This window comes from Muscardinus avellanarius (assembly GCF_963383645.1).
Source record: "Muscardinus avellanarius genome assembly, chromosome: 11".
Classification (NCBI taxonomy): domain Eukaryota; kingdom Metazoa; phylum Chordata; class Mammalia; order Rodentia; family Gliridae; genus Muscardinus; species Muscardinus avellanarius.
This window is the reverse complement of record NC_137797.1, coordinates 24,011,145-24,033,356: the sequence shown is the minus strand read 5'-3', so window position 1 is coordinate 24,033,356 and position 22,212 is coordinate 24,011,145. Positions and strand designations below refer to the sequence as shown.

Here is a 22,212-nt window from a genome sequence, read left to right as displayed (position 1 = left end):
ACCCAAAAAAAAAAAAAAAAAAAAAAAATATATATATATATATATATATATATGTATGATAAAACTTTATCACTTCAGTCATTTTAAATGTACAGTTGAGTGGTATTAATTACATTTATAATGTATAATCATTACTACCATATATTTCCAAAACATTTTCTATCACCTCAAACAGAAACTACATAACCATTAAGTAATAACTTCTCATTTCCCTCTTTCCCTTCCATGATAACCCCTGACACAACTATGAAGTTACCTATTCTGGATATTTCATGTAAGCGGGATTGTACAATATGGGTCCATTTATGTCAAGCTCATTTCACCAAACATATGTTTTCAAGGTTTATCCATGTTGTAGTGTATATCAGAACTGCATTCCTTTTTATATACATAACACGTTTTATAAGTTTGTTTATTTGCATGTGGACACTTGGCCGCTTTTTGCCTTTTGGCTATTGTAAATAATGCTGCAGTGAACATTGGTGTACAAGTGTCTGGGCCTCGTGGACTTGTTGGGTTGTATGTAATATATATATATATATATATATATATATATATATATATATATATATATATATATATCTTTTTGAGAAATGACTAGATTTTTCTTTTTTTTTTTCTACAATATTTCTTTTTATTTTGAGTCCATGAAATCTTTGCCAGGGAATTTATTGTAAACAATATATAGCTGGATTTTGATTTTTAATCCACTTTGCCACTCTTAAGTCTTTTAATTGGAGAATTGAGACCATTTACATTCAGTGTTAATATAGAGAGGTATTTGTTATTTCCTGTGATTTGGAGATATATAAATACTATTGTTTTACTTTTTTCTTTACTTAGTTTTTCTTTACTTAGTTGCTTTTTTAATGAAACTTGTCTCTTTTCTAACTATGGAGTTTATTTTTTATTTCTTCTTTGTGTATTATTTCTTTAAATGTTTTCTGTAGAGCCAGCTTAATAATCGTGAAGTCTTTCAGTTTGTGCTTAGAAGATTTTTATTTCTCTGTCAATTTGCAAAAATAATTTTGCTGGATATAGCAGTCTTGGTTGGGAAATTATTTTCTTTTGGGGTTTAAAATATATCATTCTAAGTCCTCCTGGCTCTTAGAGTTTGGGTTGAGAAATGTGGAGCAATTAAATTACTGAGTATAACCTTATTCTTTTGAAGCATTTAAGATTCTAGTCTTCTATTTTAGTCATTTTGATTATGATGTGGTGTGGAGAGGCTTTTTGATCTTGTCTAGTTGGGGTTTGGAATGTCTCTTGTATATGAATGTCTATCTCATTTTCTAAGTTATTCATGGTTATTTATGCCCTAGATTTGTACCATTAGACCTTCCTGAATTTCATTCATCCTTAGGTTTGGTCTGTTGATGTTTTCTTAGTTTTTTTTTTTTTTTTTTTTTTCGGGTTTGGGGATGGAACCCAGGGGCATTCCACCTTCGAGCTACACCCCCTGCCCTATTTTCTTATTTATTCTTTATTTTTAAACAGGGTTTCACTAAGTTGCAGAAGGCCTCACTAAGTAGCTGAAGCTGTCTGCAAACGGCAATCCTCTGGGCTCAGCCTCCTGAATGCTGGGATTACAAGCATGCACCACCATGCCCGGCTTTCTTAGATTTTTTTTAATGTTCTGATCATGGTCTCTGACTGTCTTTTATTACTGACTGGATATTCAAGTTTAGATACACTATTTTCTAAGCCAGAAACTTCATTTTCCTTCATTCCTGTGGTCTAATCTCTTTGTGATACTTTTGTGTGTGTGTGTGTGGTACTGGGGATTGAACCCAGGGGCATTCTACTCCGAGCTACATCCTTTTCCCTGTTTTGAAACAAGGTCTCACTATGTTGTGGAGGGCTTCACTAAATAGCTGGGGCAAGCCTTGAACCTGTGATCCTTCTGTCTCATCCTTCCAAGTATTAGAATTACAAGTGTGTGCTACCACACTCAGCTTGGTGATATGTTCTACTGAATTTTTTATTTGATTTATTGTATCTTTCATTCAGGATTTCTGTTTGATTTTTTTCCCCAGAGTTACAATTTCTTTATTCACCTCATATATGTGCTCTTTGATTTTATTTCTTAGATCTTCTTTTAGGTATTTGATTATCTTAATAATAACAAATATGAATTTACCTTCTAGCATTTTCTGCCCCTTTATGTTGGTAAATTTCATTTTCATGGAGTTGTATTTATTGTTGTCTTGTTGGCCTGTTTTGTCTTCAAGGTTATTTGGTTTGTGCCTTTTTGTGGTGTAACTTCCTCTTCTAGTTCTTTGCTTATTATTATTGTACCAATGTGCAGTATCTCTTACCTGTGTTGAGGATATAGTTAAGCTGTAGAATATCTACCCCAAGAATATACAGTGTCAAACTAGAGTCCCAGAACCTCACAGAAAAGAGGAAAATAAACAACAGCAACCACAGTAGTGAAAATACACAACATTAAAATAGTATACCAGGCACTTATTATGACATCCATAACACTAAAATCACCAAAATCCGGAGTGGTAAGGTGAGCAATTGACTGCAGTGACAACATCCAGCCACAAACTAAGTACAGCTTTAAGCACCAGGCGTCAACCATAGGACATCTGCAATATTAATAATCACAGCATGGCTGTGAGGACAACTTATATAAAACATAGTTCTAAGTAATAGTAGCAGTATAGTTCATGAGGGGAAAAAAGAATATGTGGTAGGAAGGCAAAGGAAACTTTAGGTGAAGAAAAGAGAAAAGGGAAAAGAGAGGAGTGAGCGAAGGCCTTAAAGCAAAGAAAATAGATTAAAAAAAAACAGAGGAGAGAGAATGAGGGAATGTGGCCATTAACGGGAGAAGAAAGGATAGAAAATTGATGAGAGGAGCAGAAACAAAATATAAAATGCAAAAAAACTCCAAATCTCAAAACAAAATAAAGCAAAATGGCAAAAGGATAATAAAACAAAACAATAGAAAAGAAGTAAGTGTGTATGTATCTAAATAAATCAGCATGCACAAAAATGAGCAAAAAAAAAAAAAAGAAAAAAATTTTTTTTGGCAGGTCTGGGGATGGAACCCAGGGACATTCTACCTCCAAGCTACACCCCCTGTCCTATTTTTTTATTCTTTATTTTGAAACAGGGTCTCACTGAGTTGCAAAGGGCCTCACTAAGTAGCTGAGGCTGTCCACGAACCGCAATCCTCCTGCCTCAGCCTCCCGAATGCTGGAATTACAAGCATGAGCCACCATGCCCTTCTAGAAAAATTCTTGATGAAAAATAAAATAATCATCTCTGTTGAGGTGTTTAGTACCGTGAATGAGTGGATAATCCATCCCTATGCCAGACTCCATCTTTTTGTTTCTTCTTGGGCTCTGCCAAGCCTCAGCAAGAGCAGAATTTTTCTTTTTAAACCCTTCTCCTTTTGTGTTGCTTGCCATGCTGTTAACTGGAGTGCCCTGGAGTTGAGCCTGGAAGAAATGGGTCTCAGTTTCCCTGCTCCCTGGCACGAGGTAGTATGGAATGCAAAGTACTGTCTGTTGCACTTTTGTCCAGAAAGATCAATACACCCAGAATGGAGCTCTTGCAGAGTTCTAAATGAGAAGGTCCAGTAGGTGTCTGCGTTTGATTGGAATTTTGAAACTCGTTGGGTAGTATCTACTCTAGAGAGATTCTGTCAACACATGACGATGGCCGTCTCTGCTGGGCATTTAGATCACAGGGCCCCTAAAGGAATCCACTCACAGGGTGGGGCAACCAACTGTCCTGGGTGGAGAAATCTCTGCAGGCCCTAGAGACTCACTTGCCTTTGAATATGGTCTTCCAAAGCTTAGGTCCCAGATTTATGCACATCCAACTGTTTGGTTTACCAGATCCTCTTCAGCTGGTCCCACAGAACACCAAGACACAGGGGCAGCACATTGCACTCCCCTCCATATCTAAACCTGACCCCCGAGTGCAGTCTTCTCTGGGCCTGTCAGTCACTCTCTGCCCAGTGCGTACTCTACTCAGCAAGCGCTGGCCAGGACAGTGCAGCAGTATGTACTGAGAGCTCCTGGACTCTCGCAGCTGCCAGCCCCAGCATGGGCTTGTCAAGGTGGCCCACGCCTCAGCTCTCTGCTCACCGGTTGAAAGGCACGAAGCTCTTCAGACATGCTCCTTATGCAGCTTCTGATCAACTAACCTCAGACTATCTTTCTTTGCTAAGATCAGACTGCTTCTTTTCTCTTGCCAACCAGTATCCCATTGGTTGAATTCTGAGTCACAGAGCAGCTGCAATGTGCTGCCTTCTTCTCTTCCCTCACTTTCCCTCATAGTGGTTTGATTTGTATTTTCCTAATGACGTGTGATGTTGAGCAAATAATTACTTTTAAAAACGATTTATAAAGATCTATTTGTGAAAAAAAGAAAATACTTTTATATTGCACGAAATGCTTTCTTATTTTAAAAGCCTCTAGACCAACTCCCTGTTTTACCATGCTATAGTGAAGCCACCCTAAGATCACCCTTAAGTAAATGAAGATCCCAATTTCTTATTCTTGAGTTTCTTCGTATTTCCTTCCAATTCTTGTATTGTTAGTCTAGTCCTATTCATAGATCTTTTCTCTTTTGTTATTTATTACTCCACAATTGAAAGAATTTTCTATTCCATACTTGCCAACTTTCCTCTATCACTCTCAGTCACTAATTTTTAAGAACCTGCCCAGGGAAGCATTGAAATATGATCTCCTGTCTTTTTCATTTTGACCTCCAGTGCTGTGGTGTACCACCTGTGCATGCTCCCAGGGGTATGCATTCACTAAACCTCTTTTTTTGTGGTACTGGGGGTGGAACCCAGGGCCATTCTACCTCACGAGTTACACCCCCAGCCCTATTTTTTATTCTTTATTTTGAAACAGGGTCTCACTAAGTTGTGGAGGGCCTCACTAAATAGCTGAGGCTGGCCACAAACCTGTGATCCTCCTGTCTCACCCTCCCAAGTACTGGGATTACAAGCGTGCGCCACCATGTCCAGCTTGTTTTGTTTTTGAGATGCGATCTTGCATTTTTGCTCAGGCTGGTCAGGAACTGGTGATGCTCCCACCTCAGCCTCCTGTGTAACTGGGATTACAGGCACGTTCTACTGTACCTAGCATCACTAGACTGCTTTATGGCTCCAGCACTGGACACTGGAAACCTCTATTTTCTTCCTGATAGCTATGCTTTGGTCTTAAATTGCTAAACTGTATCAACATAATACATATATATATATATATATATATATATATATATATATATATATAAAGATATAAAGTATAAGCCATCTTATTTGGCAAAAACTTGGGAGAGTGTATTCAGCATTTTAAAATCTTTCAAAAATTGAAATAAAGAGGGTTGAATTATTCAACGATAACCTTTTTGTTGAAAATAAAAATGATTTTATTTATTTGTTTATTGCAGGTTTGAGGATGGAACCCAGGGACATTTGACCTCCGAGCTACACCCTCTGCCCTATTTTTTATTCTTTATTTTGAAACAGTGTCTCACTAAGTTGTGGAGGGCCTCACTAAAAATGATTAATTTTAATGAATGAATTTGGTAGCTCTGCAGAGAAATAGAAATGATAGGTTAATTTTATTTTGGCAAGCCTCTGCTCTATTATCTTGATCATCATTTGTGAGTATGCATTTTCTTCTTTGACTGGAGAAGCTTTAGGGAGAATTACACTGTATGTTAATTGACTCGTCCATTCATTTATTCAGAAAGGTTTTCTTTTTTTCTAGGCCAGTTTGAGAGATAATCTGTGATGAATTTTTTTTATAGAAAATATCTTTCAAGACAGGCATGGTGGTGCATGCCTATAATTCCAGTACTTGGGAAGCTGAGACAGGAGGATTGCAAGTTTGAGGCCAACCTTGGCAACTTTGTGAGAACCTCTTTCAAAATAAAAAATAAAAATGGTTGAGGGTATAATTCAGTGATACAATGCCCCTGAGTTCAATCCCTCATTCCACAAAAAAAAAGAAGGAAAGAGAACGTTTACAGATGAGCAGTATTTTAAAAGTATATGTAAATTGATCTATATCTCACTTAAGATTGGCAATAATTAGAATTTTAACTTTGAGCTACATCCCCAGACCCATTTTATTTATTTATTTATTTATTTATTTATTTATTTATTTATTTATTTAGAAACAGGGTCTCATTAAGTTCCTGAGACTGGCTGAGAAACTGCGATCCTCCTGTCTCAGTTTCACAAGTACTGGGATTTCAGACATGGATCACCATGCTCTGCTGGGAGGAGATTCTTTTTTTTTTTTTTTTTTTCTGGTATTGGGGGTGGAACCCAGAGGCTTTCTACCTCTGGGCTATACTCCCAGACCTTTTTTACATTTTATTTGGAAACAGGGTCTCACTAAGTTGCTGAGAGCCTCACTACAGTAGCTGAGGCTGGCTTCAAACCTGTGTGATACTTCTGTCTCAGCCTCCCAAGCACTAGGATTACAAACGTGCACCACCACGCCTGGCTTGAGGAGATTCTTTTGAAAATAAATATAGGCCAAATGAGGTAGCATACGCTTATAATACCGATACTTGGGAGGCTTAGATGGGGGATCACAGGTTCAAGGACAGCCTCAGCAACTAGTGAAACTCTCATCAACCTAGTGAGACCCTGTTTCAAAATAAAATGGCTGGGCGTGGTGGCACATGCTTGTAATCTCCACGCTTGGGAGGCTGAGACAGAAGGATTGCACAGGTTCAAAGCCAGCCTCAGCTACTTAGTGAGGCTCTCAGCAACTCAGTGAGACACTGTTTCCAAATAAAGTATAAACTAGGTCTGGGAGTGTAGCCCGGAGGTAGAAAGCCTCTGGGTTCCACCCCCAGTACCACAAAAAAAAAAAAAAAAAAAAAAAAGAAATAGCTCTGGGGGTATAACTTACAACTCAGAGGTAGACTGCCTTTGGGTTCAGTCCCCAGTAAACCACCCCCTACACTGGTTTGGGAATAGCTTATTTATAGAAATACTTTACCTTCATTAGTATCTCTCTTTATGTTGGCAGCTTTTTGATACTCATACTAGTGACTTACTGGCAGAAATCCACACAGGCCGCCACAGCACCATCCAGTACTGTGATTTCTCCCCACACAATCATTTGGCACTGGCATCTTTGTCCCAATACTGTGTAGAGGTGAGTAGTTGAATTTATTTCGTGAAGTCTGAGTCTAGAAATCCAGTGGTGATGGAGAATGGGCTGTCTAAACCACATGTTTGTTTGGAAAATTATATTTTCTCTGTAGCTTCATTACCTATAGCTTTGGAATACTAAACTGTGCAGCCAGCTTTATTATTTTAACAGTGATTGAAGACTTGATTTGACAGTGATGCAGGGAATGACAGTATCATTTACAAAGCATTTACTGAATGTCTGGCATGTGCTGGGGAAACAGGAAAGACCACTGGTCTCCTAAGCTGAAATACAGCTGTTCTGAAATAGGATAGGGATGGAGTCTTTTCTTCTTGAAAGAAATTATGAGTGTTCAGTTTCTTAGATCATTGAGTATGAGAAGTTAGAAGTTACATTTAGAATTGGTTAAGAAAGGATTGTCATTGCCAGCACTAATGCATAAAATGACTCCTGTAAATTACTTGTTTATATTTGTAACTTTTTTCTTACCTTATAAATTTTATATTTGGAGTGTATACCTAACTGGCCCTAGAAGAATTTTATCCAGTGAATTACCATATTACTTTATTAGAAACAGTAAATTGTATTTTTTTTTTCAAAGATGGATTAGTTTTTTCCAAGCTTTTTGTAGTCCTTATAACTTGGGTTGATTTTACCACCAGGTAGTTTGAGGCCCATCGAGATCACAGTTCTAAGAAAATGGGTACGGGTCTTTATACGGAAAGCAGAGAAATTTGCTTGGTTCATAGTCAAGGGAACTTTGACAAAACTCCTTTGGTGTTTTGGGCCTGTTTCGGTAGTTTTTAGTGAGTTTGTCAACCCTGCCTCTCACTGTTAAGGCTTTGGGGAAGAGTTGCTAAGCCATAGCTTTTCAGTGTGGAGTAACAGATGGGATGAGGGTGAGGGGTGAGCTACTCCTGATTCTTAAGTATAGCACAGCAAGTAACGCGGAAGGACTGCCCTGCTGGGAGCCCTCCCATTTGCAAGCAAATTTGAAGCTCCAGCTCTGTTTGAAACTGTGGGAAGAGGTGGAGTGCTGTGGGCAGTGTTCTTCCTTGAATTGGAAGATTCAGGTTTTCTAGGAGACCTTGCACCTTACCTGTAGATCTTCAAGGTAGATGTGGCTAGAGTTTTCCTCTCTCTGGGTTTTGTCAGAAATGTTAGAGCTGGGCGTGGTGCCGCATGCTTGTAATTCCAGCATTTGGGAGGCTGAGACAGGAGGATCACGGTTTGTGGACAGCCTCAGCTAATTAATGAGGCCCTTTATTTTTTATTTTTTTGTTTTTTTAAAATTTATTTTTATTGGTGCATTGTAATCATACATCACATTGGAATACAAGACTTGAGAGGATATACAAGCACACATCATCCAATTAGCCCTCATCCAGTCCCCATCCCATTCCCTCCCCCTCCCTACATCCCATGCTTGTTTGGTGATTAACTTTGATACATATGTTTATGTACCTCCTGCTTTTTAAAGAGGCTCCATCCTCCCCTATTCCATACCCTCTGATTGGTCACCTTAATTGCTTCACTATAGGGCCCTTTCTATAGCTCGACCACTTCCTGTTGCCCCTTTCCTCCTAGTTATTGCTGATTAGGGGAAGCATCTGGTTTTAATTTTCTGCGATATTTCTCTGTGCATGCTGTGTTGCAAGTACCCATCCCACTCTTGACAGTCCCAGTTGTGGCCTGGCTACCTGGTGGACTGATCCAGACCTTGCTGTCTCAAGCAGCGGCCTTGCCTCATGGGAGGCCCCGGTTCTGGCCTCGCTGGCCCCGACACTGGCATAACTCCCAGCTGGCTCTGATCCCGGCCTTAGAGGCCCCAGCACTGGCCTTCCTCACGGCAGGCTCCGATGTTAGCCAATGGCCCCGGCATCGGCCTAACCTCTCGGCAGGCTCCGATCCAGGCCTTGGAGGCCTTAGTAGCGGCCTTGCTTCATGGAAGGTTCCGATGCCGGCCGCTGGCCCCGGCACTGGCCTAACCCCTCGGCAGGCTCCGATCCCAGCCTCCAAGACCCCGGCACCGGCCCTGCCTCGCGGCAGGCTTCGATCCCGGCCTCACTGGCCCCAGCACCGGCCTAACCCCTTGGCAGGCTCCGATCCCGGCCTCAGAGGCCAATGAGGCCCTTTATAACTCAGCAAGACCCTGTTTCAAAATAAAGAAGAAAAAATTGGGCTGGGGTGTAGCTTGGAAGTAGAATGCCCCTGGGTTTCATCTCCAGTACCACATACACACAAAAAAAGAAATTTTAGGAGTGGAAGAGCAACTTCTATTTTAGCCTTTTCTGTCACTTCTAAGATCCTTACCCTCTGTCATCCTTAGAAATCTCCAGGAAACAAAGTCTTCCTTCTTGATATAAGGACTTGACTCGGAGGCTCTCAGTAACAGAAAGGGAAAGAGAAGGGGAGAGATGAGGGGATAGAAGGAAGGATTTTCAAGGGAGATTTTATTTTTGGCCTTTAGCTCTGTATATCCCAGCTTGGACTCTAGAGATAAGGCAGAACAAATTTTGTATAATTAGTTTGTAACCATAAAACTAACTCACTGAATGAAAATCACTGGGCATGTGATGAAGTACCTCTTTTGTCCATGCTAGTTCTGAAATCATGAAGTAGGTCTGTAATTCAGAGTGTAATGAGAGGAACTCAGGCACATATGGTACTTCATTAGACTTGAATATATTTGCGTAATTTACAGCCGAACTCAGGACAAAATATAGCCAGGCTGGCTGCAGACATCAACCATTTGTAATCAGCATGAGTAACAAGAGAAATGTGTACATGTTACAGTTAGTGTATTAATTTATTGTAGGTTTTGCAGTCAGTTGAAATGAAGGTTAGATGACAGAATTAATTGAAAATAGTTTGTATGTGGAAATGGCTTATGTTCATTCTATTATTTTTAGATTGATTTCTGAAATAGACAAAACATTTGCAGATTCTAAAATCAAAGCTGTATAAGTTATATTCAGAAAAGTCTCACTGTTATCCTTATTCATTAGCCATTATTTTTCCACCCCATAGATAACAATGTTTTTATTTGTACATATAAGCATATATATGAATGCTTATATATATATCCATATGTTCACATATTTATATTTCCAAATATTATATGAAAGATAATATAGTATATATACTCTTCTGCATTTTTGTTTTTTTCTATTAATATATTCTATAGATTAGTCATTATCAGGTGTTTTTCTCATTCCCTTTTGTATAATGTTTCATTATGTGATTAATGTACTTTATTTAGTTGGTTTCCTGTTGATGGTCAGTTGGGTTGTTTCCAGTTTTTTTTTGCTATTAAACATAATCATAAAATGAATAACCTTCTGCATAAGAATGTATGTATGTATATATACACACACACTTGTGTATATATATATTATGTATATGTACACTACACACACACACACACGCACACACACACACACACACACACACACACTGTTTTCTTTGGTACTAGGGATTGAACCCAGGGGTGTTCTACCTCTGAGTTACATCCTCAGCCCTTTTTATTTTGAAACAGATTTTTTTTTTTTATGGTACTGGGAATGGAACCCAGGGGCTTTCTACCTCTGGGCTACACTTCCAGACCTATTTTATATTTTATTTGGAAGCAGGGTCTCACTAAGTTGCTGAGAGCCTCACTAAGTAGCTGAGGCTGGCTTTGAACCTGCATAGTCCTTCTGAAACAGGGTCTTGTCAAGTTGCTGAGAGTCTTGCTACATTGCTAAGGATAGCCTCAAACCTGTAATCTTCACCATCATACCTGGATAAGAAGCTTGGTTTTTGTTTTTTTTTTTCTTTTTACAGTGCTGAGGATTGAACCCAGGACCTCACTCATACTAAGCAAACACTCTTACTGTTGAGATTCATTCACAGTAGCAGTGTGTGTGTGTATGTGTGTGTGTGTGTGTGTGTGTGTGTGTCGCGTCCCTAAGGCTCCGTCCTGCAGAACCCTGGGAAAGAACACACAAATGCCAATTCTGTTGATGATACTTCTTCTTCTTTAATGCTTTCTTCTTTAATGCTTCCCTCTCCAATGCGCACAGCAGGCAAATATATATCAGTTTCATAACCCCTCCCTCATCACTCCACCAACCCCAAGCTTTCCACAGCTAGGGCATGCACATTTCTAACCCTCTCATAGGTGGGCTGGTGGTAGCACGAGGCGCTGCGTCACTGATCATCCGTAGGGCGCCTGATAGGGCTCACTGCGCAGGCTCAGGGCACCGCCAGCCTCGTGAGCCTCGTGACTTGGCAACATGCCTAGGCGCCATCTTGAGCCACCGCCCTATCCCGGTCTAGCTGAGCGGGCCCTGACGTGTGTGTGTGTGTGTGTGTGTGTGTGTGTGTGTGTGTGTGTATGGTGTGCGCATGCACACATGCATACACACTTATACTTATTTTTTGCGGTACTGGGGATTGAACCAAGCTATACTCCCAGTCCTTATATATATTTTTAAAAATTTTTAATTGGTGCATTATAGTCATACAAATTAATGGGATTAAAGACTGTGTACACATCCATGCACACATCATTCAATTAGTTCTTACCCAGTCCCCACCCCATTCCCATGTTTGGCTTAGTGATTGATATGTTTAAGTACATCATGTGCTTTAGAGAGTTTTCCTCTTCCTCCCTCTCATCCCTTCAGTTAGGTTGCCTTATTTTCTCCCCTATAGGATCTCCGTCTTCATCTAGAGTTCTTCCTGTTACAAAAAAGATGAAATCAGATGCTTTCCCTATATTTTTTGATAGTATGTTTTTGGGATATTTCCACAGAAGTAGTATTGCTGAGCCATTCTTCATAGTTTTAGTTCGACTAAAAATGCTTATGAAAATGATTTCTTATATTCTGTGTTTACTCTGTAGTTGTGGAATGTAGACTCATGTTCAAAGGTAGCTGATTGCAGAGGACATTTAAGCTGGGTTCATGGTGTGATGTTTTCTCCTGACGGATCATCATTTTTGACATCTTCTGACGACCAAACGATCAGGGTGAGAAATACTGAAATTTTTATTTTAAACATTTGTTGATGGTGAGCAAAACCTTCTACAAGTAAAAAATTAATGGGCAATATTGGAGGAAATAAAATAGGAAGCTCCTAGATTTATACTCTTTTGAAAAATTGCTATTATGTGGATGTTAACAGTCTCATTTATTCAGACATTTATTGAGTATTGCCATAGGTCAGGTGCTGTGGGAAATCCAGTGATTAAACTGTATCTTGGTTAATTTACATATATTACACTTGGTTCCTGAGAGAATTTTTGACTCTTTCCTCTACCTTGAATTCCCATAGCCAATCATTTGTCAATTCTACTAGATTCTACTTTTCCATTTTTCCTGTCATTATTTTTACTTTTCCATTCCTACTGCCCAAGTTCAGGTTCTCATTAGCTGTTGTCTTCTTGTAGTTGGATTTATCACAAGTCTTCTTTCTAGCTTTTCTGTGTTCTTCCAATATATTTTCTTTATGTGCAATACAGTCTTGTCTTTTCTTGTGCTGGGAATTGAACCCATGGCCTTGCATTAAAGCACACACTCTGCTACTGGGCTACCCCTTCACCTCTAGTCATGTAATTTTTGCTTAAAAGCGATAGTGATTCAACCAAAGTAAATCTAGGCATTTAAGTCTACTGTTAAGCTTCTCCCCAGTGTGGTCTTCTTGTGTCCCAGTGTGTCTTTCAGTTTATTCCTATGAGCAACCTACCTTGGACTGCTCACAGTTCCCAAATACATTGTAGTTTCCTGTTTCTATACTTCCACTTAGCTGGTTTCTTTTTTTGTGGTACTGGGGATGGAATCCAGGGACATTCTGCCTCCGAGCTATACCCCAGCCCTGTTTTTTTATATTTTTTATATTCTTATTTTGAAACAGGGTCTCACTGAGTTGCAAGGGCCTACTAAATAGCCAAGGCTGTTCACGAACTGTGATCCTCCTATCTCAGCCTCCCAAATGCTGGGATCATAAGTGTGCGCCTCCACACCTGGCAGCTGGTTTCTTGAGTTTCAAAAGCCTTATTTCCATATATCCGTGCCTGTTGAAATCCTAATCATCCTACATGTTCTCTCAAGCCTCCCTATTTGCAGAAATGATTATCTCCTTTAATGTCATTTAATTCTACATCGGTCTCTGATGGTGCTTGTGAAATTCTGACTTTTAAGTACAGATTTTATTTATTCTGCACCTCCAGTTCTCTACTGCTCCCTGACTTAATCCCACATTTTAGATTATATATAGCTCTCTGAGTCCAGGAACGGTAGTTGGTCCCTGTAGCATCTAAGACAGTGTTTTATACAAATTGTAGGTAAAAGTTATTTAATACTATATGCTAAACATTGTGCAAGGTACTGTATATGTATCAATTTGCTAATTCTATGGCAGTCCTTTTTGCAGCTGAAGAAATAGACCCTGAAAGGTCAGTGCTACTTAGTGTGCCAGTCTCATTGAGTTTGAACTAGAATATAAATCATCATCCTGCTTCTGCCATCAAGAAGGTCTTGTTAAAAAAAAAAAAAAGTCTGAATCAGTAAGCACACTATTACGGAGTTTAGTGGTGAGCTTGATTTACATTCTGGCGCAAGCTCTGTTTCTTGTTGTGGTCTGGTATCAAACAGTTTGGGAACTAGCAGGGAGTCCTTATCTTTGAGCAGCACTGGTTTAAGTAACCTGCCCAAGGCCACTTCATGTAGAAGTAGAAATTCATACTGAGGCATTTTGGCTCCAGAGCCTATAACTCCTAATACTAAATGTTTCTTACTATAATGTGTTAGTGTGTGTGTATATATATATATATATTTGGATTATAATGTAATATTTTTTCTAGCATTAGAGGAATTTAAATAGCAAAGCCTGATTTGTATTTTTCTTTAAGAATAAGACTTGTCTTTACATTCTCAGAGGATAGACTGGTAACATTCAGTTGTCATATTTTAGCTTTGTTTCTTAATCAGGTCTGGGAGACAAAGAAAGTATGTGAGAACTCTGCTATAGTACTACAGCAAGAAATAGATGTGGTATTTCAAGAAAATGAAGTGATGGTCCTTGCAGTTGACAATATAAAACGCCTACAAGTGAGTAATTTTTAGAAAATAATTAGAGAAATTATTTTGGTTGAATTTAAAATTACTCTTATTTGCTTTTGTACTAGAGATCAGGCATAATTATATAGTTCTAACAGGTGCCCAGGAGGCATTAGCTGAATAAATATATGGGTCTTGAGCTGAGGCTTAGATATGACAGTATTTAGCATTAAATTAGCTGCTGCTTCACCTTACATTGTTTCTTTCCTGTTGGTGTCTAATGAACACATCCTTGATTTGCACGGAGTCTTAGCAATACTGTGAGGACAAACGTGAACTTGTGCACAGTAGTGATTCAGACATGTCTGACGGGTGTGCAAGCGGAATGAACATACGAACAGAAGCATTTGCAGGGGAAGGAGAGTAAGGTCTTTGAAAGAACAAAAGGTGGTCAGTGTCTGAGTCATAAGAACCGAGGTGGAAGGAGATGGACTTTACATACTGAAGCACACGTGTCCACTTGTTCATTTACTCACACATTGTTCAGTAATCTTTATTCGATGCCTATTCTTTATTTCAACTGTTTTACATTCTTTACATGTTTATTAGTTCTTCAGAAGGAAAGAGTTGTGTTGTAACATTGAAAGAACTGTATTGTATATGGATCCAAACAGTTTACTCAATCTAGGCTGCTCTCCCCTGTCCCCTAACAGAGAGTGAGACACATCAAAGGAAGGCGTTTCTCAGCTGACTGATGAGGACTCCCAGAGGCAGAGGCAGAGGAATGGTGCTTAGGGTCTCTGAGTGGTGGTGCAAGAGAGAGAGAGAGCAGAGACCCTGAGGAGCATTGATACTCAGCCTCAGGGTAGTGCCATTGTATTGGTGGCCTAAATAAAGTGGCTTCTGAAGACAAGTGCAGTGCAGTTAGCACTGTGCTGACAGAGATGTCCTGGAGGTGCTGGTAGCACTGTTGGCAGTGGCAGCAGGGGAAGGAACACTTCATAGAAGGTCCAGCACAGACTGCCTTCCTGGGGCCACCACGCAGAACAGCAGGGCAACAGGTCTTTGTAAGAGGTGTCAACATGAGGAGCTGAGTGACAGGGATATATGGCTGAGAGAAGTTACGAGTAGCAAGCCAGAGAGAAAGAACTGGAGGTCGGCCTGGCTCTTAAGTGAACTAATGAGACATTTCCCATTGCCTTTACAATAGAGAATCTCTGAGAGACATAGGATTGGGAAGAACTGAAACCCTGCAGGTGTGAAGGCTAATGATCCTGTGAACTATTTTCTCACAGTACATTTGTTATTTTAGAATCTTTCATTCACTTTTAGAACACAAATACACAAACACTTGAGTTAATCTGTTTCTCCAGATGAGTGAGTGCCTTCTGTTTTTTTTTTTTTTCCTTTTTTGGGGTGCTGAGGATTGAACCTTGGGCTTTACGGTTACGTGCCAGGCAAGCACTCTGTCACTAAGCTGTACCTCAGGCTCTGGAAGTGCCTTATTGTCTATTGGTGTAATGCTTTAGCACTGATAGTGTGACCTTATGCCATCTTTGCATTTGATATTTCTTGATTTGGTTATCAAAATATAGGGAGCATTTTAGTTTGGATCTGGAATGGATCTGGTTGGACAAAGTGGGCTATTGGGGGCATGTCCTTGAAGGGCGTATTTTGCCCCTTCCATTCTCTGCGTCCTGGCTACCATGAGGTGAGCAGCTCTGTCCTGCCACATGCCCCCGCCACAGCGTTCTGCTTCCCACAGGTCTGTAGCAATGCACTGAGCACTGAAACCGTGAGCCAAAATCTTTCCTCCTTTTTTTCTCTTCTTTTGTGGTCCTGGGACTGAGCCCAGAATCGGCTTCCTCTGAGCTATAACCCCAGCTCTACAGGGTCTTGCTAAGTTGCTGAGGACCTTACTAAATTGTTGAGGCTGTCCTCAGACTGTGATTTTCCTGTCTCAGCCTCTCAAGTACTGGGATCACCACACCCGGCTCAAATCTTTCCTCTTGTAAATTGGCTTTCTCAGGTATTTTGTCACAGGGACAGAAAGCTGACCAACACAGGGAGCAAGAACATGAATGAGAGGATGAGATGGTGAAGTAGAGCTAGATAGGAGCGAGAAAAAAAAGAGCACGCAGGTGGATGCGCTGGAGCCTGACCAGCGGGAGGCAGGACAGAGCGCAAGTCCTGCGGCTGCACAGCTGCACTTGGCCTAGCGGAAAACAGACTTCAGTCAGGAGACCTGGCTCAGGTTCAAGTTTGGACTTTATCGTTCACTAGTTCTGTGATATTGAGTAAATTATATCACTTCTCTGAGCCTCGCTTTCTTCACTGATAAGGCCCTTTTCATCTTCCACAGTCTGTGACCTGGTTATAGGGTTAATGTAGAATCTTAATGCAAGCAACAGATATTTGAGAATAAATTGCTTTTTTTGTGTGGTAAATCGTCCTTATCTACTGTGGGAGAGTGAGTGAAACTGTGACACACCCTAATTATGGCCTGTTCTATATTTTACAAGTTCTGTTATCATCCTCAATATGCTGGTGAAAGCCCTGTATTTTGGGGATGGATTTGGATATAAAATTAAATGTGAATTCCTCATTAACTGATTTTTAGTAGGCTTATTCTTATACCTGGAATATTTCCACTGTAGTTTCTTGTAGAGTTCAGTGTCCTTATGCTTGAATTTTCTTTATTATTTTGTGCAACCTTTCATTAATAGTTGTCATAACTGAAGGATTTATAAAGTTGTCTAACTATAAAAGTATAATTTTTTTCTGTGTCTGTGTGTGTGCGGGTGTGTGCATGTATTACTGGGCATTGAACACCCAGGGGAAATTTATCTCTGATCTAGACCCCTATCCCTATTTTATTTTTATTTTGAATCAGGGTCTCACTAGGTTGATGGGAATCTCACTTCTTCCAGAGGCTTTCCTTGAACCTGTGGTCCTCCTGTCTCAGTCTCCCAAATATTGAGATTACAGATCTGTGCCACTATGCTTGGCTAAAAGTATAATTTTATTCTATGTCAGTAATTGTGGGAGAGTTTAGAAGATACTTAAACTGATTAAATAATAGTTCCATTTAAGTGAACAAAATATTTTTTAGTAGTTAACTTTTTTTTGGTGTGTGGGTCTGGGGATGGAACCCCAGGGGCATTTGACCTTTGAGCTACACCCCTTGCCCTATTTTTTATTCTTTATTTTGAAACTGGGTCTCACTGAGTTGCAGAGGGCCTCACTAAGTAGCTGAGTCTGTCCACGAACTGTGATCCTCCGGGCCTTAGCCTACTGAATGCTGGGACTGCAAGTGTGCGCCACCACGCCCAGCAAGTAGTTAACTTCTTCAGAGAGATGTGGATATTGATTTTTGAGAAAGGAAGAATTTAGCTTTTAGTAGTTAAGTCTTCGTTTTAAATATCTAATAGATCAGAACATGCTGGGTAAAATGTTATTTTAAAAAAGCTATCTTTAACTGATTGACCCTGTAATCTTTGTACCTGAAACAAAATTGATTGCTTATTTTATTTTGAAAATCAGTTTAAGGTTTATAGGTTCTGACACTAAGAGATATGTGACGACTTATTTAAGCATGAGAAATATTTTCTCAAGTCACATGTTTTAGGTGAGTGGTAAGGCAGTTATTTTTTTGTGGGATTTCAGGAAATAATAATTTGCATTGGTACAGATTATGAAATTGGGTAACTTTGGTTGAAGTATTACAGTTCTAAACACAAATCATGCTTATAGATTCTTTTCTAATATCCTCCCACATGCTGGGCGTGGTGGCACACGCTTGTAATCCTCACGCTTGGGAGGCTGAGATAGGAGGATCGCGCAGGTTCGAAGCCAGCCACGCTGGCTTAAGAGACTCTGTTTCCAAATTAAAAAGGTATAAAAAATAGGTCTGGGAGTGTGGCCCGGAGATAGAAGGGCTTCCAGGAACCCCAGTACCACCAACCAACCAACCAACCAACAAACAAACACTAATATCCTCCCACCCCCCAAAGTGGGAAACAATCCTTATATACTGGGATTATAGGTGTGTGCCACCACACCTGGCTTTTGTGAGTGATTTGGAGGATATAAAAAGGATATAAAACCCCCTTTTTTTTCTTTTGTGGTACTGGGGATGGAACTCAGGGGCATTCTGCCTCTGAGCTACACCCCCAGCCCTATTCTTTTTCTTTATTTTAAAACAGGGTCTCACTGAGTTGCAAAGGGCTTCACTAAGTAGCTGAGGCTGATCGCAAACCGTGATCCTCCTGTCTCAGCCTCTGGAATCCTGGGATTACAAGCCTGAGAAAAACCCATTTTAATTTAGGTTTGCCTTTTGATTCATGTCTGCCTCAGTTTTGTTTCATCAACCCTTTTGAAAAATATTAGGAAACTGCTTTAGCAAACGATAACTATTAAAAATGAGCTTTTTAAAGAAATGGAAAACAGGGTATGGAACTAGCTGTGGGATTGCAAATCAGACAGATGTGTCTCAGGTGGTGGGCACAGCAGCTGCTCTTTATACCTTTTAAAGCTTGTTTTATTTTACAAAAATGCATTTGAATCACAAAAATGAGATGAAGCGAAAGCATAAAGCGCTAAATGCAGCTGCTGAGACAGGGATAGGGCTTTGTGGCTCCCCAGGGAGCTCTGTTGGTTATTTTCCATGTTTTATTTATTCTTTCAGGTGAAGCTTCTGTTCTGAAGAATAAAAACTGCTCTTGCAACCTAACAACTGATCATTCCTTATTTTTCATTAGCTCATTAATGGAAAAACAGGTCAGACTGATTTCCTGACTGAAGCTCAGGTGAGCTGCTGTTGCTTGAGTCCACATCTTCAGTACATCGCATTTGGAGATGAAGACGGAGCCATTAAGGTATTCAGTCTAGTCTTCAGAACTGTGTACTAGACTCACTTACCTATGTGTCTGGCATTGCACACTCATACACTAAACAGTCTTTCTGTGATCTACTAGTTACTGCTCTGGGAGACAGAAAATTGTCTTGCCCAGTTGGTTGTATATTTTTCATATTTGCCTTTACTACTGTTCCTCATTTTTTGTTTATTTTTTGATTTTTAAATAAGATAATGCATTTATTTTAATAAACCATTAATAAATGTTACTGAGTAATTTTTTTTAATAAAGTGCCTTTTATTTTTTATTTTATTTATTTATTTATTTTTTAGTGGTACTGGGGTGGAACCCAGAGGCTTTCTACCTCGGGGCTATACTCCTAGACCTATTTTATACTTTATTTGGAAACAGGGTCTCACTAAGTTGCTGAGAGCCTAAGTAGCTTAGGCTGGCTTCGAACCAGTGCGATCCTCCTGTCTCAGCCTCCCAGCGTGGGGATTACAAGCGTGTGCCACCATGCCCGGCTTGAACTTTTTTTTTTTTTGGTGGTACTGGGGGTGGTACCCAGAAGCTTTCTACCTCCGGGCTATACTCCCAGACCTTTTTTATATTTTATTTGGAAACAGGGTCTCACTAAGTTGCTGAGAGCCTCACTAAGTTGCTGAGAGCCTCACTAAGTAGCTGAGGCTGGCTTCGAACCTGTGCGATCCTCCTGTCTCAGCCTCCCAAGCGCAGGGATTACAAGCGTGCACCACCACGCCCGGCATCTGAGTAATTTTTAAAAAGGATCTAAGATAAGTAGTATAATTACGTCATATTATTCTTGAATAGAAAATTATTGTGAGCTGGGCGTGATGGCGCACGCTTGTAATCCCCGCGCTTGGGAGGCTGAGACAGGAGGATTGCACAGGTTTGAAGCCAGCCTCAGCTACTTAGTGAGGCTCTCAGTAACTTAGTGTGACCCTGTTTCCAAATAAAATATAAAAAAAGGTCTGGGAGTATAGCCCGGAGGTAGAAAGCCTCTGGGTTCCACCCCCAGTACCACCAAAAAAAAAAAAAAAAGAAAAAGAAAAAGAAAATTATTGTGAAAATTTATAGATTAGTAGTTTTTTAAAAGTCTACATTTATGCAATAATATTGCATTTTGGGACCTATAGCATGGATATAAACTTTGAAATCTCTCCATTTAACTATTTTTTCATAGTATTTTGACAAATTTTTTGCCATTTTAAAATTTTTTTATTATCACTATTTTTTTATTGGTGCATTATTCTCTACCTAGTTGTTTTGCTCTTCTCCACATATATCAAACACTATCTGTTAGATTTAGCCAACTATACAAAAGCAACCTCTGTTTCCTTTTTTTAGAAGCTTAGCTATGTGGAATGTACTGATAAGGCTGGTGCTTAGTACCAGTGCAGGGCTCCTGTGCTTGCTCGCTCCCCAACCCTTGCTTTCTACACTGGGTCGTAGAAGTACATCTGCTCACCAGGTGTGGTGGTGCATGCTTGTAAGCTCAGTACTTGGGAGGCTGAGATAGGAGGATCACAGGTTTGAAGCCAGCCTCAGCAACCTCGGCTCTCAGAAGCTTATCGAGACCATGTTTCCAAATAAAAAATAAAATAGGTCGGGGTACAGCCCAGAGGTAGAAGGCCCACCATGGGTTCCATCCCCAGTACCGCAACACATATAAAGTACACATGTTCATCACCTGAAATCCCAACTTATCTAACAAGGCCAAATAAGTAAAAATAGAATCAGATCACAGCAAAAAAGGTAGTATAATAAAAATTATTTGGATAAAAATATTGCCTATCACAAATTAAATTTACCACAAAAAAATACATGTTCTCTTGTTCTATAACTTTCCAAAGAAAATCCTCTCACTTTTTCTCACACAAGCTTTTTGGAATTGTTTCTTAATATTAATTGTGGCACTTAGCCACATTTATTTTACTTTGGATTGATTTTTATTTTTTTATTTTTTGCTGGGGGGATGTCTGGTGATGGAACCCAGGGGCATTCGACCTCTGAGCTACACGCCTGGCTTTGGATTAACTTTTATAAGGAACTACACAAATATTCTCCAGTCCATATTGCCCCACAAAGAGAAGACTAAAAACCTATACACAAGTAAAGAAGGAAGTGATGTAAATGCTTATTTTCTATAGCTATTGTGGCATGGATTCAGAGTTAAGACTTTTGTGTGTGTGTGTATGGTACTGGGGATGGAACCTAGGGGTATTCTACATCTGAGCTAAACCTCCAGCCCTATTTTTTATTCTTTATTTTGAAACAGGGTCTCAATGAGTTGGGAAGGGCCTTGCTAAGTAGCTGAGGCTATCCGTGAACTGCATCCTTTCTGTCTCAGCCTCTCAAATGCTGGGATTACAAGCACACACCACCATGCCCAGCTAAGACTTTATTTTTTTCTTCATTTTTGTAATATATTTACTAATTATTAGAATGGGTCCTATTCTGAAAAAGTTCATTATGGTTGTTCATTAAACAAGGGATAGCTAGACATGGTTGCTCTGTAATCTCAGTAGTTGGGAGGTTGAAACAGGAGGATTGCAATTTTTAAAATTAATTAATTAATTACTTTTTTATTGCGGCAGGTACTGGGGATGGAACCCAGGTGCATTCTACCTCCAAACTCTACTCCAGTCCTATATTTTTTATTCTTTGTTTTGAAATAGGATTGCAATTTTTTTTTTCCAGGTCTGGGGCTGGAACCCAGGGGCATTTGATCTTCGAGCTATACTATTTATTCTTCAATAAAGAATAAAAATAAAGAATTCTTTATTTTTATTCTTTATTTTGAAACAGAGTCTCACTGAGTTGCAGAGGGCCTCACTAAGTAGCTGAGGCTGTCCACGAACCGCAATCCTCCGGTCTCAGTCTCTCGAATGCTGCGATTACAAGCGTGCGCCACCACGCCCAGCTAGGATTGCAAGTTTGAGGCCAGTCTCAACAATTTAATGAGTCAGCAGCTTAGTGAGACCCCATTTCAATAAAATAAAATAAAATGGAGCTAGGCATGTAGCTCAGAGGTAGAATACCCCTATGCTCAATCCCCAGTACCCTTTCCCACACACAACTCCTCTCCCCCTAAAAAAATCAAGGGATGATTGTACATTTTACAGGTGAACCTTAATCTTTCCT

General features: G+C 39.8%; 1 protein-coding gene across 4 annotated transcripts in view; it reads left to right on the top strand.

The window, feature by feature from the left end:
• Positions 1-22,212, top strand: part of APAF1 (apoptotic peptidase activating factor 1) — a gene marked incomplete at both ends in the record, with an annotated part of 85,372 nt that overhangs the window by 42,869 nt on the left and 20,291 nt on the right. For 2 of the 4 annotated variants that reach the window (XM_080706352.1, XM_080706351.1), the window contains 4 exons: positions 7,023-7,151; positions 12,037-12,162; positions 14,123-14,242; positions 18,952-19,068. In XM_080706352.1, coding sequence (XP_080562478.1) covers positions 7,023-7,151; positions 12,037-12,162; positions 14,123-14,242; positions 18,952-19,068 — 492 coding nt within the window. The remainder of the gene's footprint in view (positions 1-7,022; positions 7,152-12,036; positions 12,163-14,122; positions 14,243-18,951; positions 19,069-22,212) is intronic. The other 2 variants (XM_080706354.1, XM_080706353.1) reach the window with 1 other exon arrangement.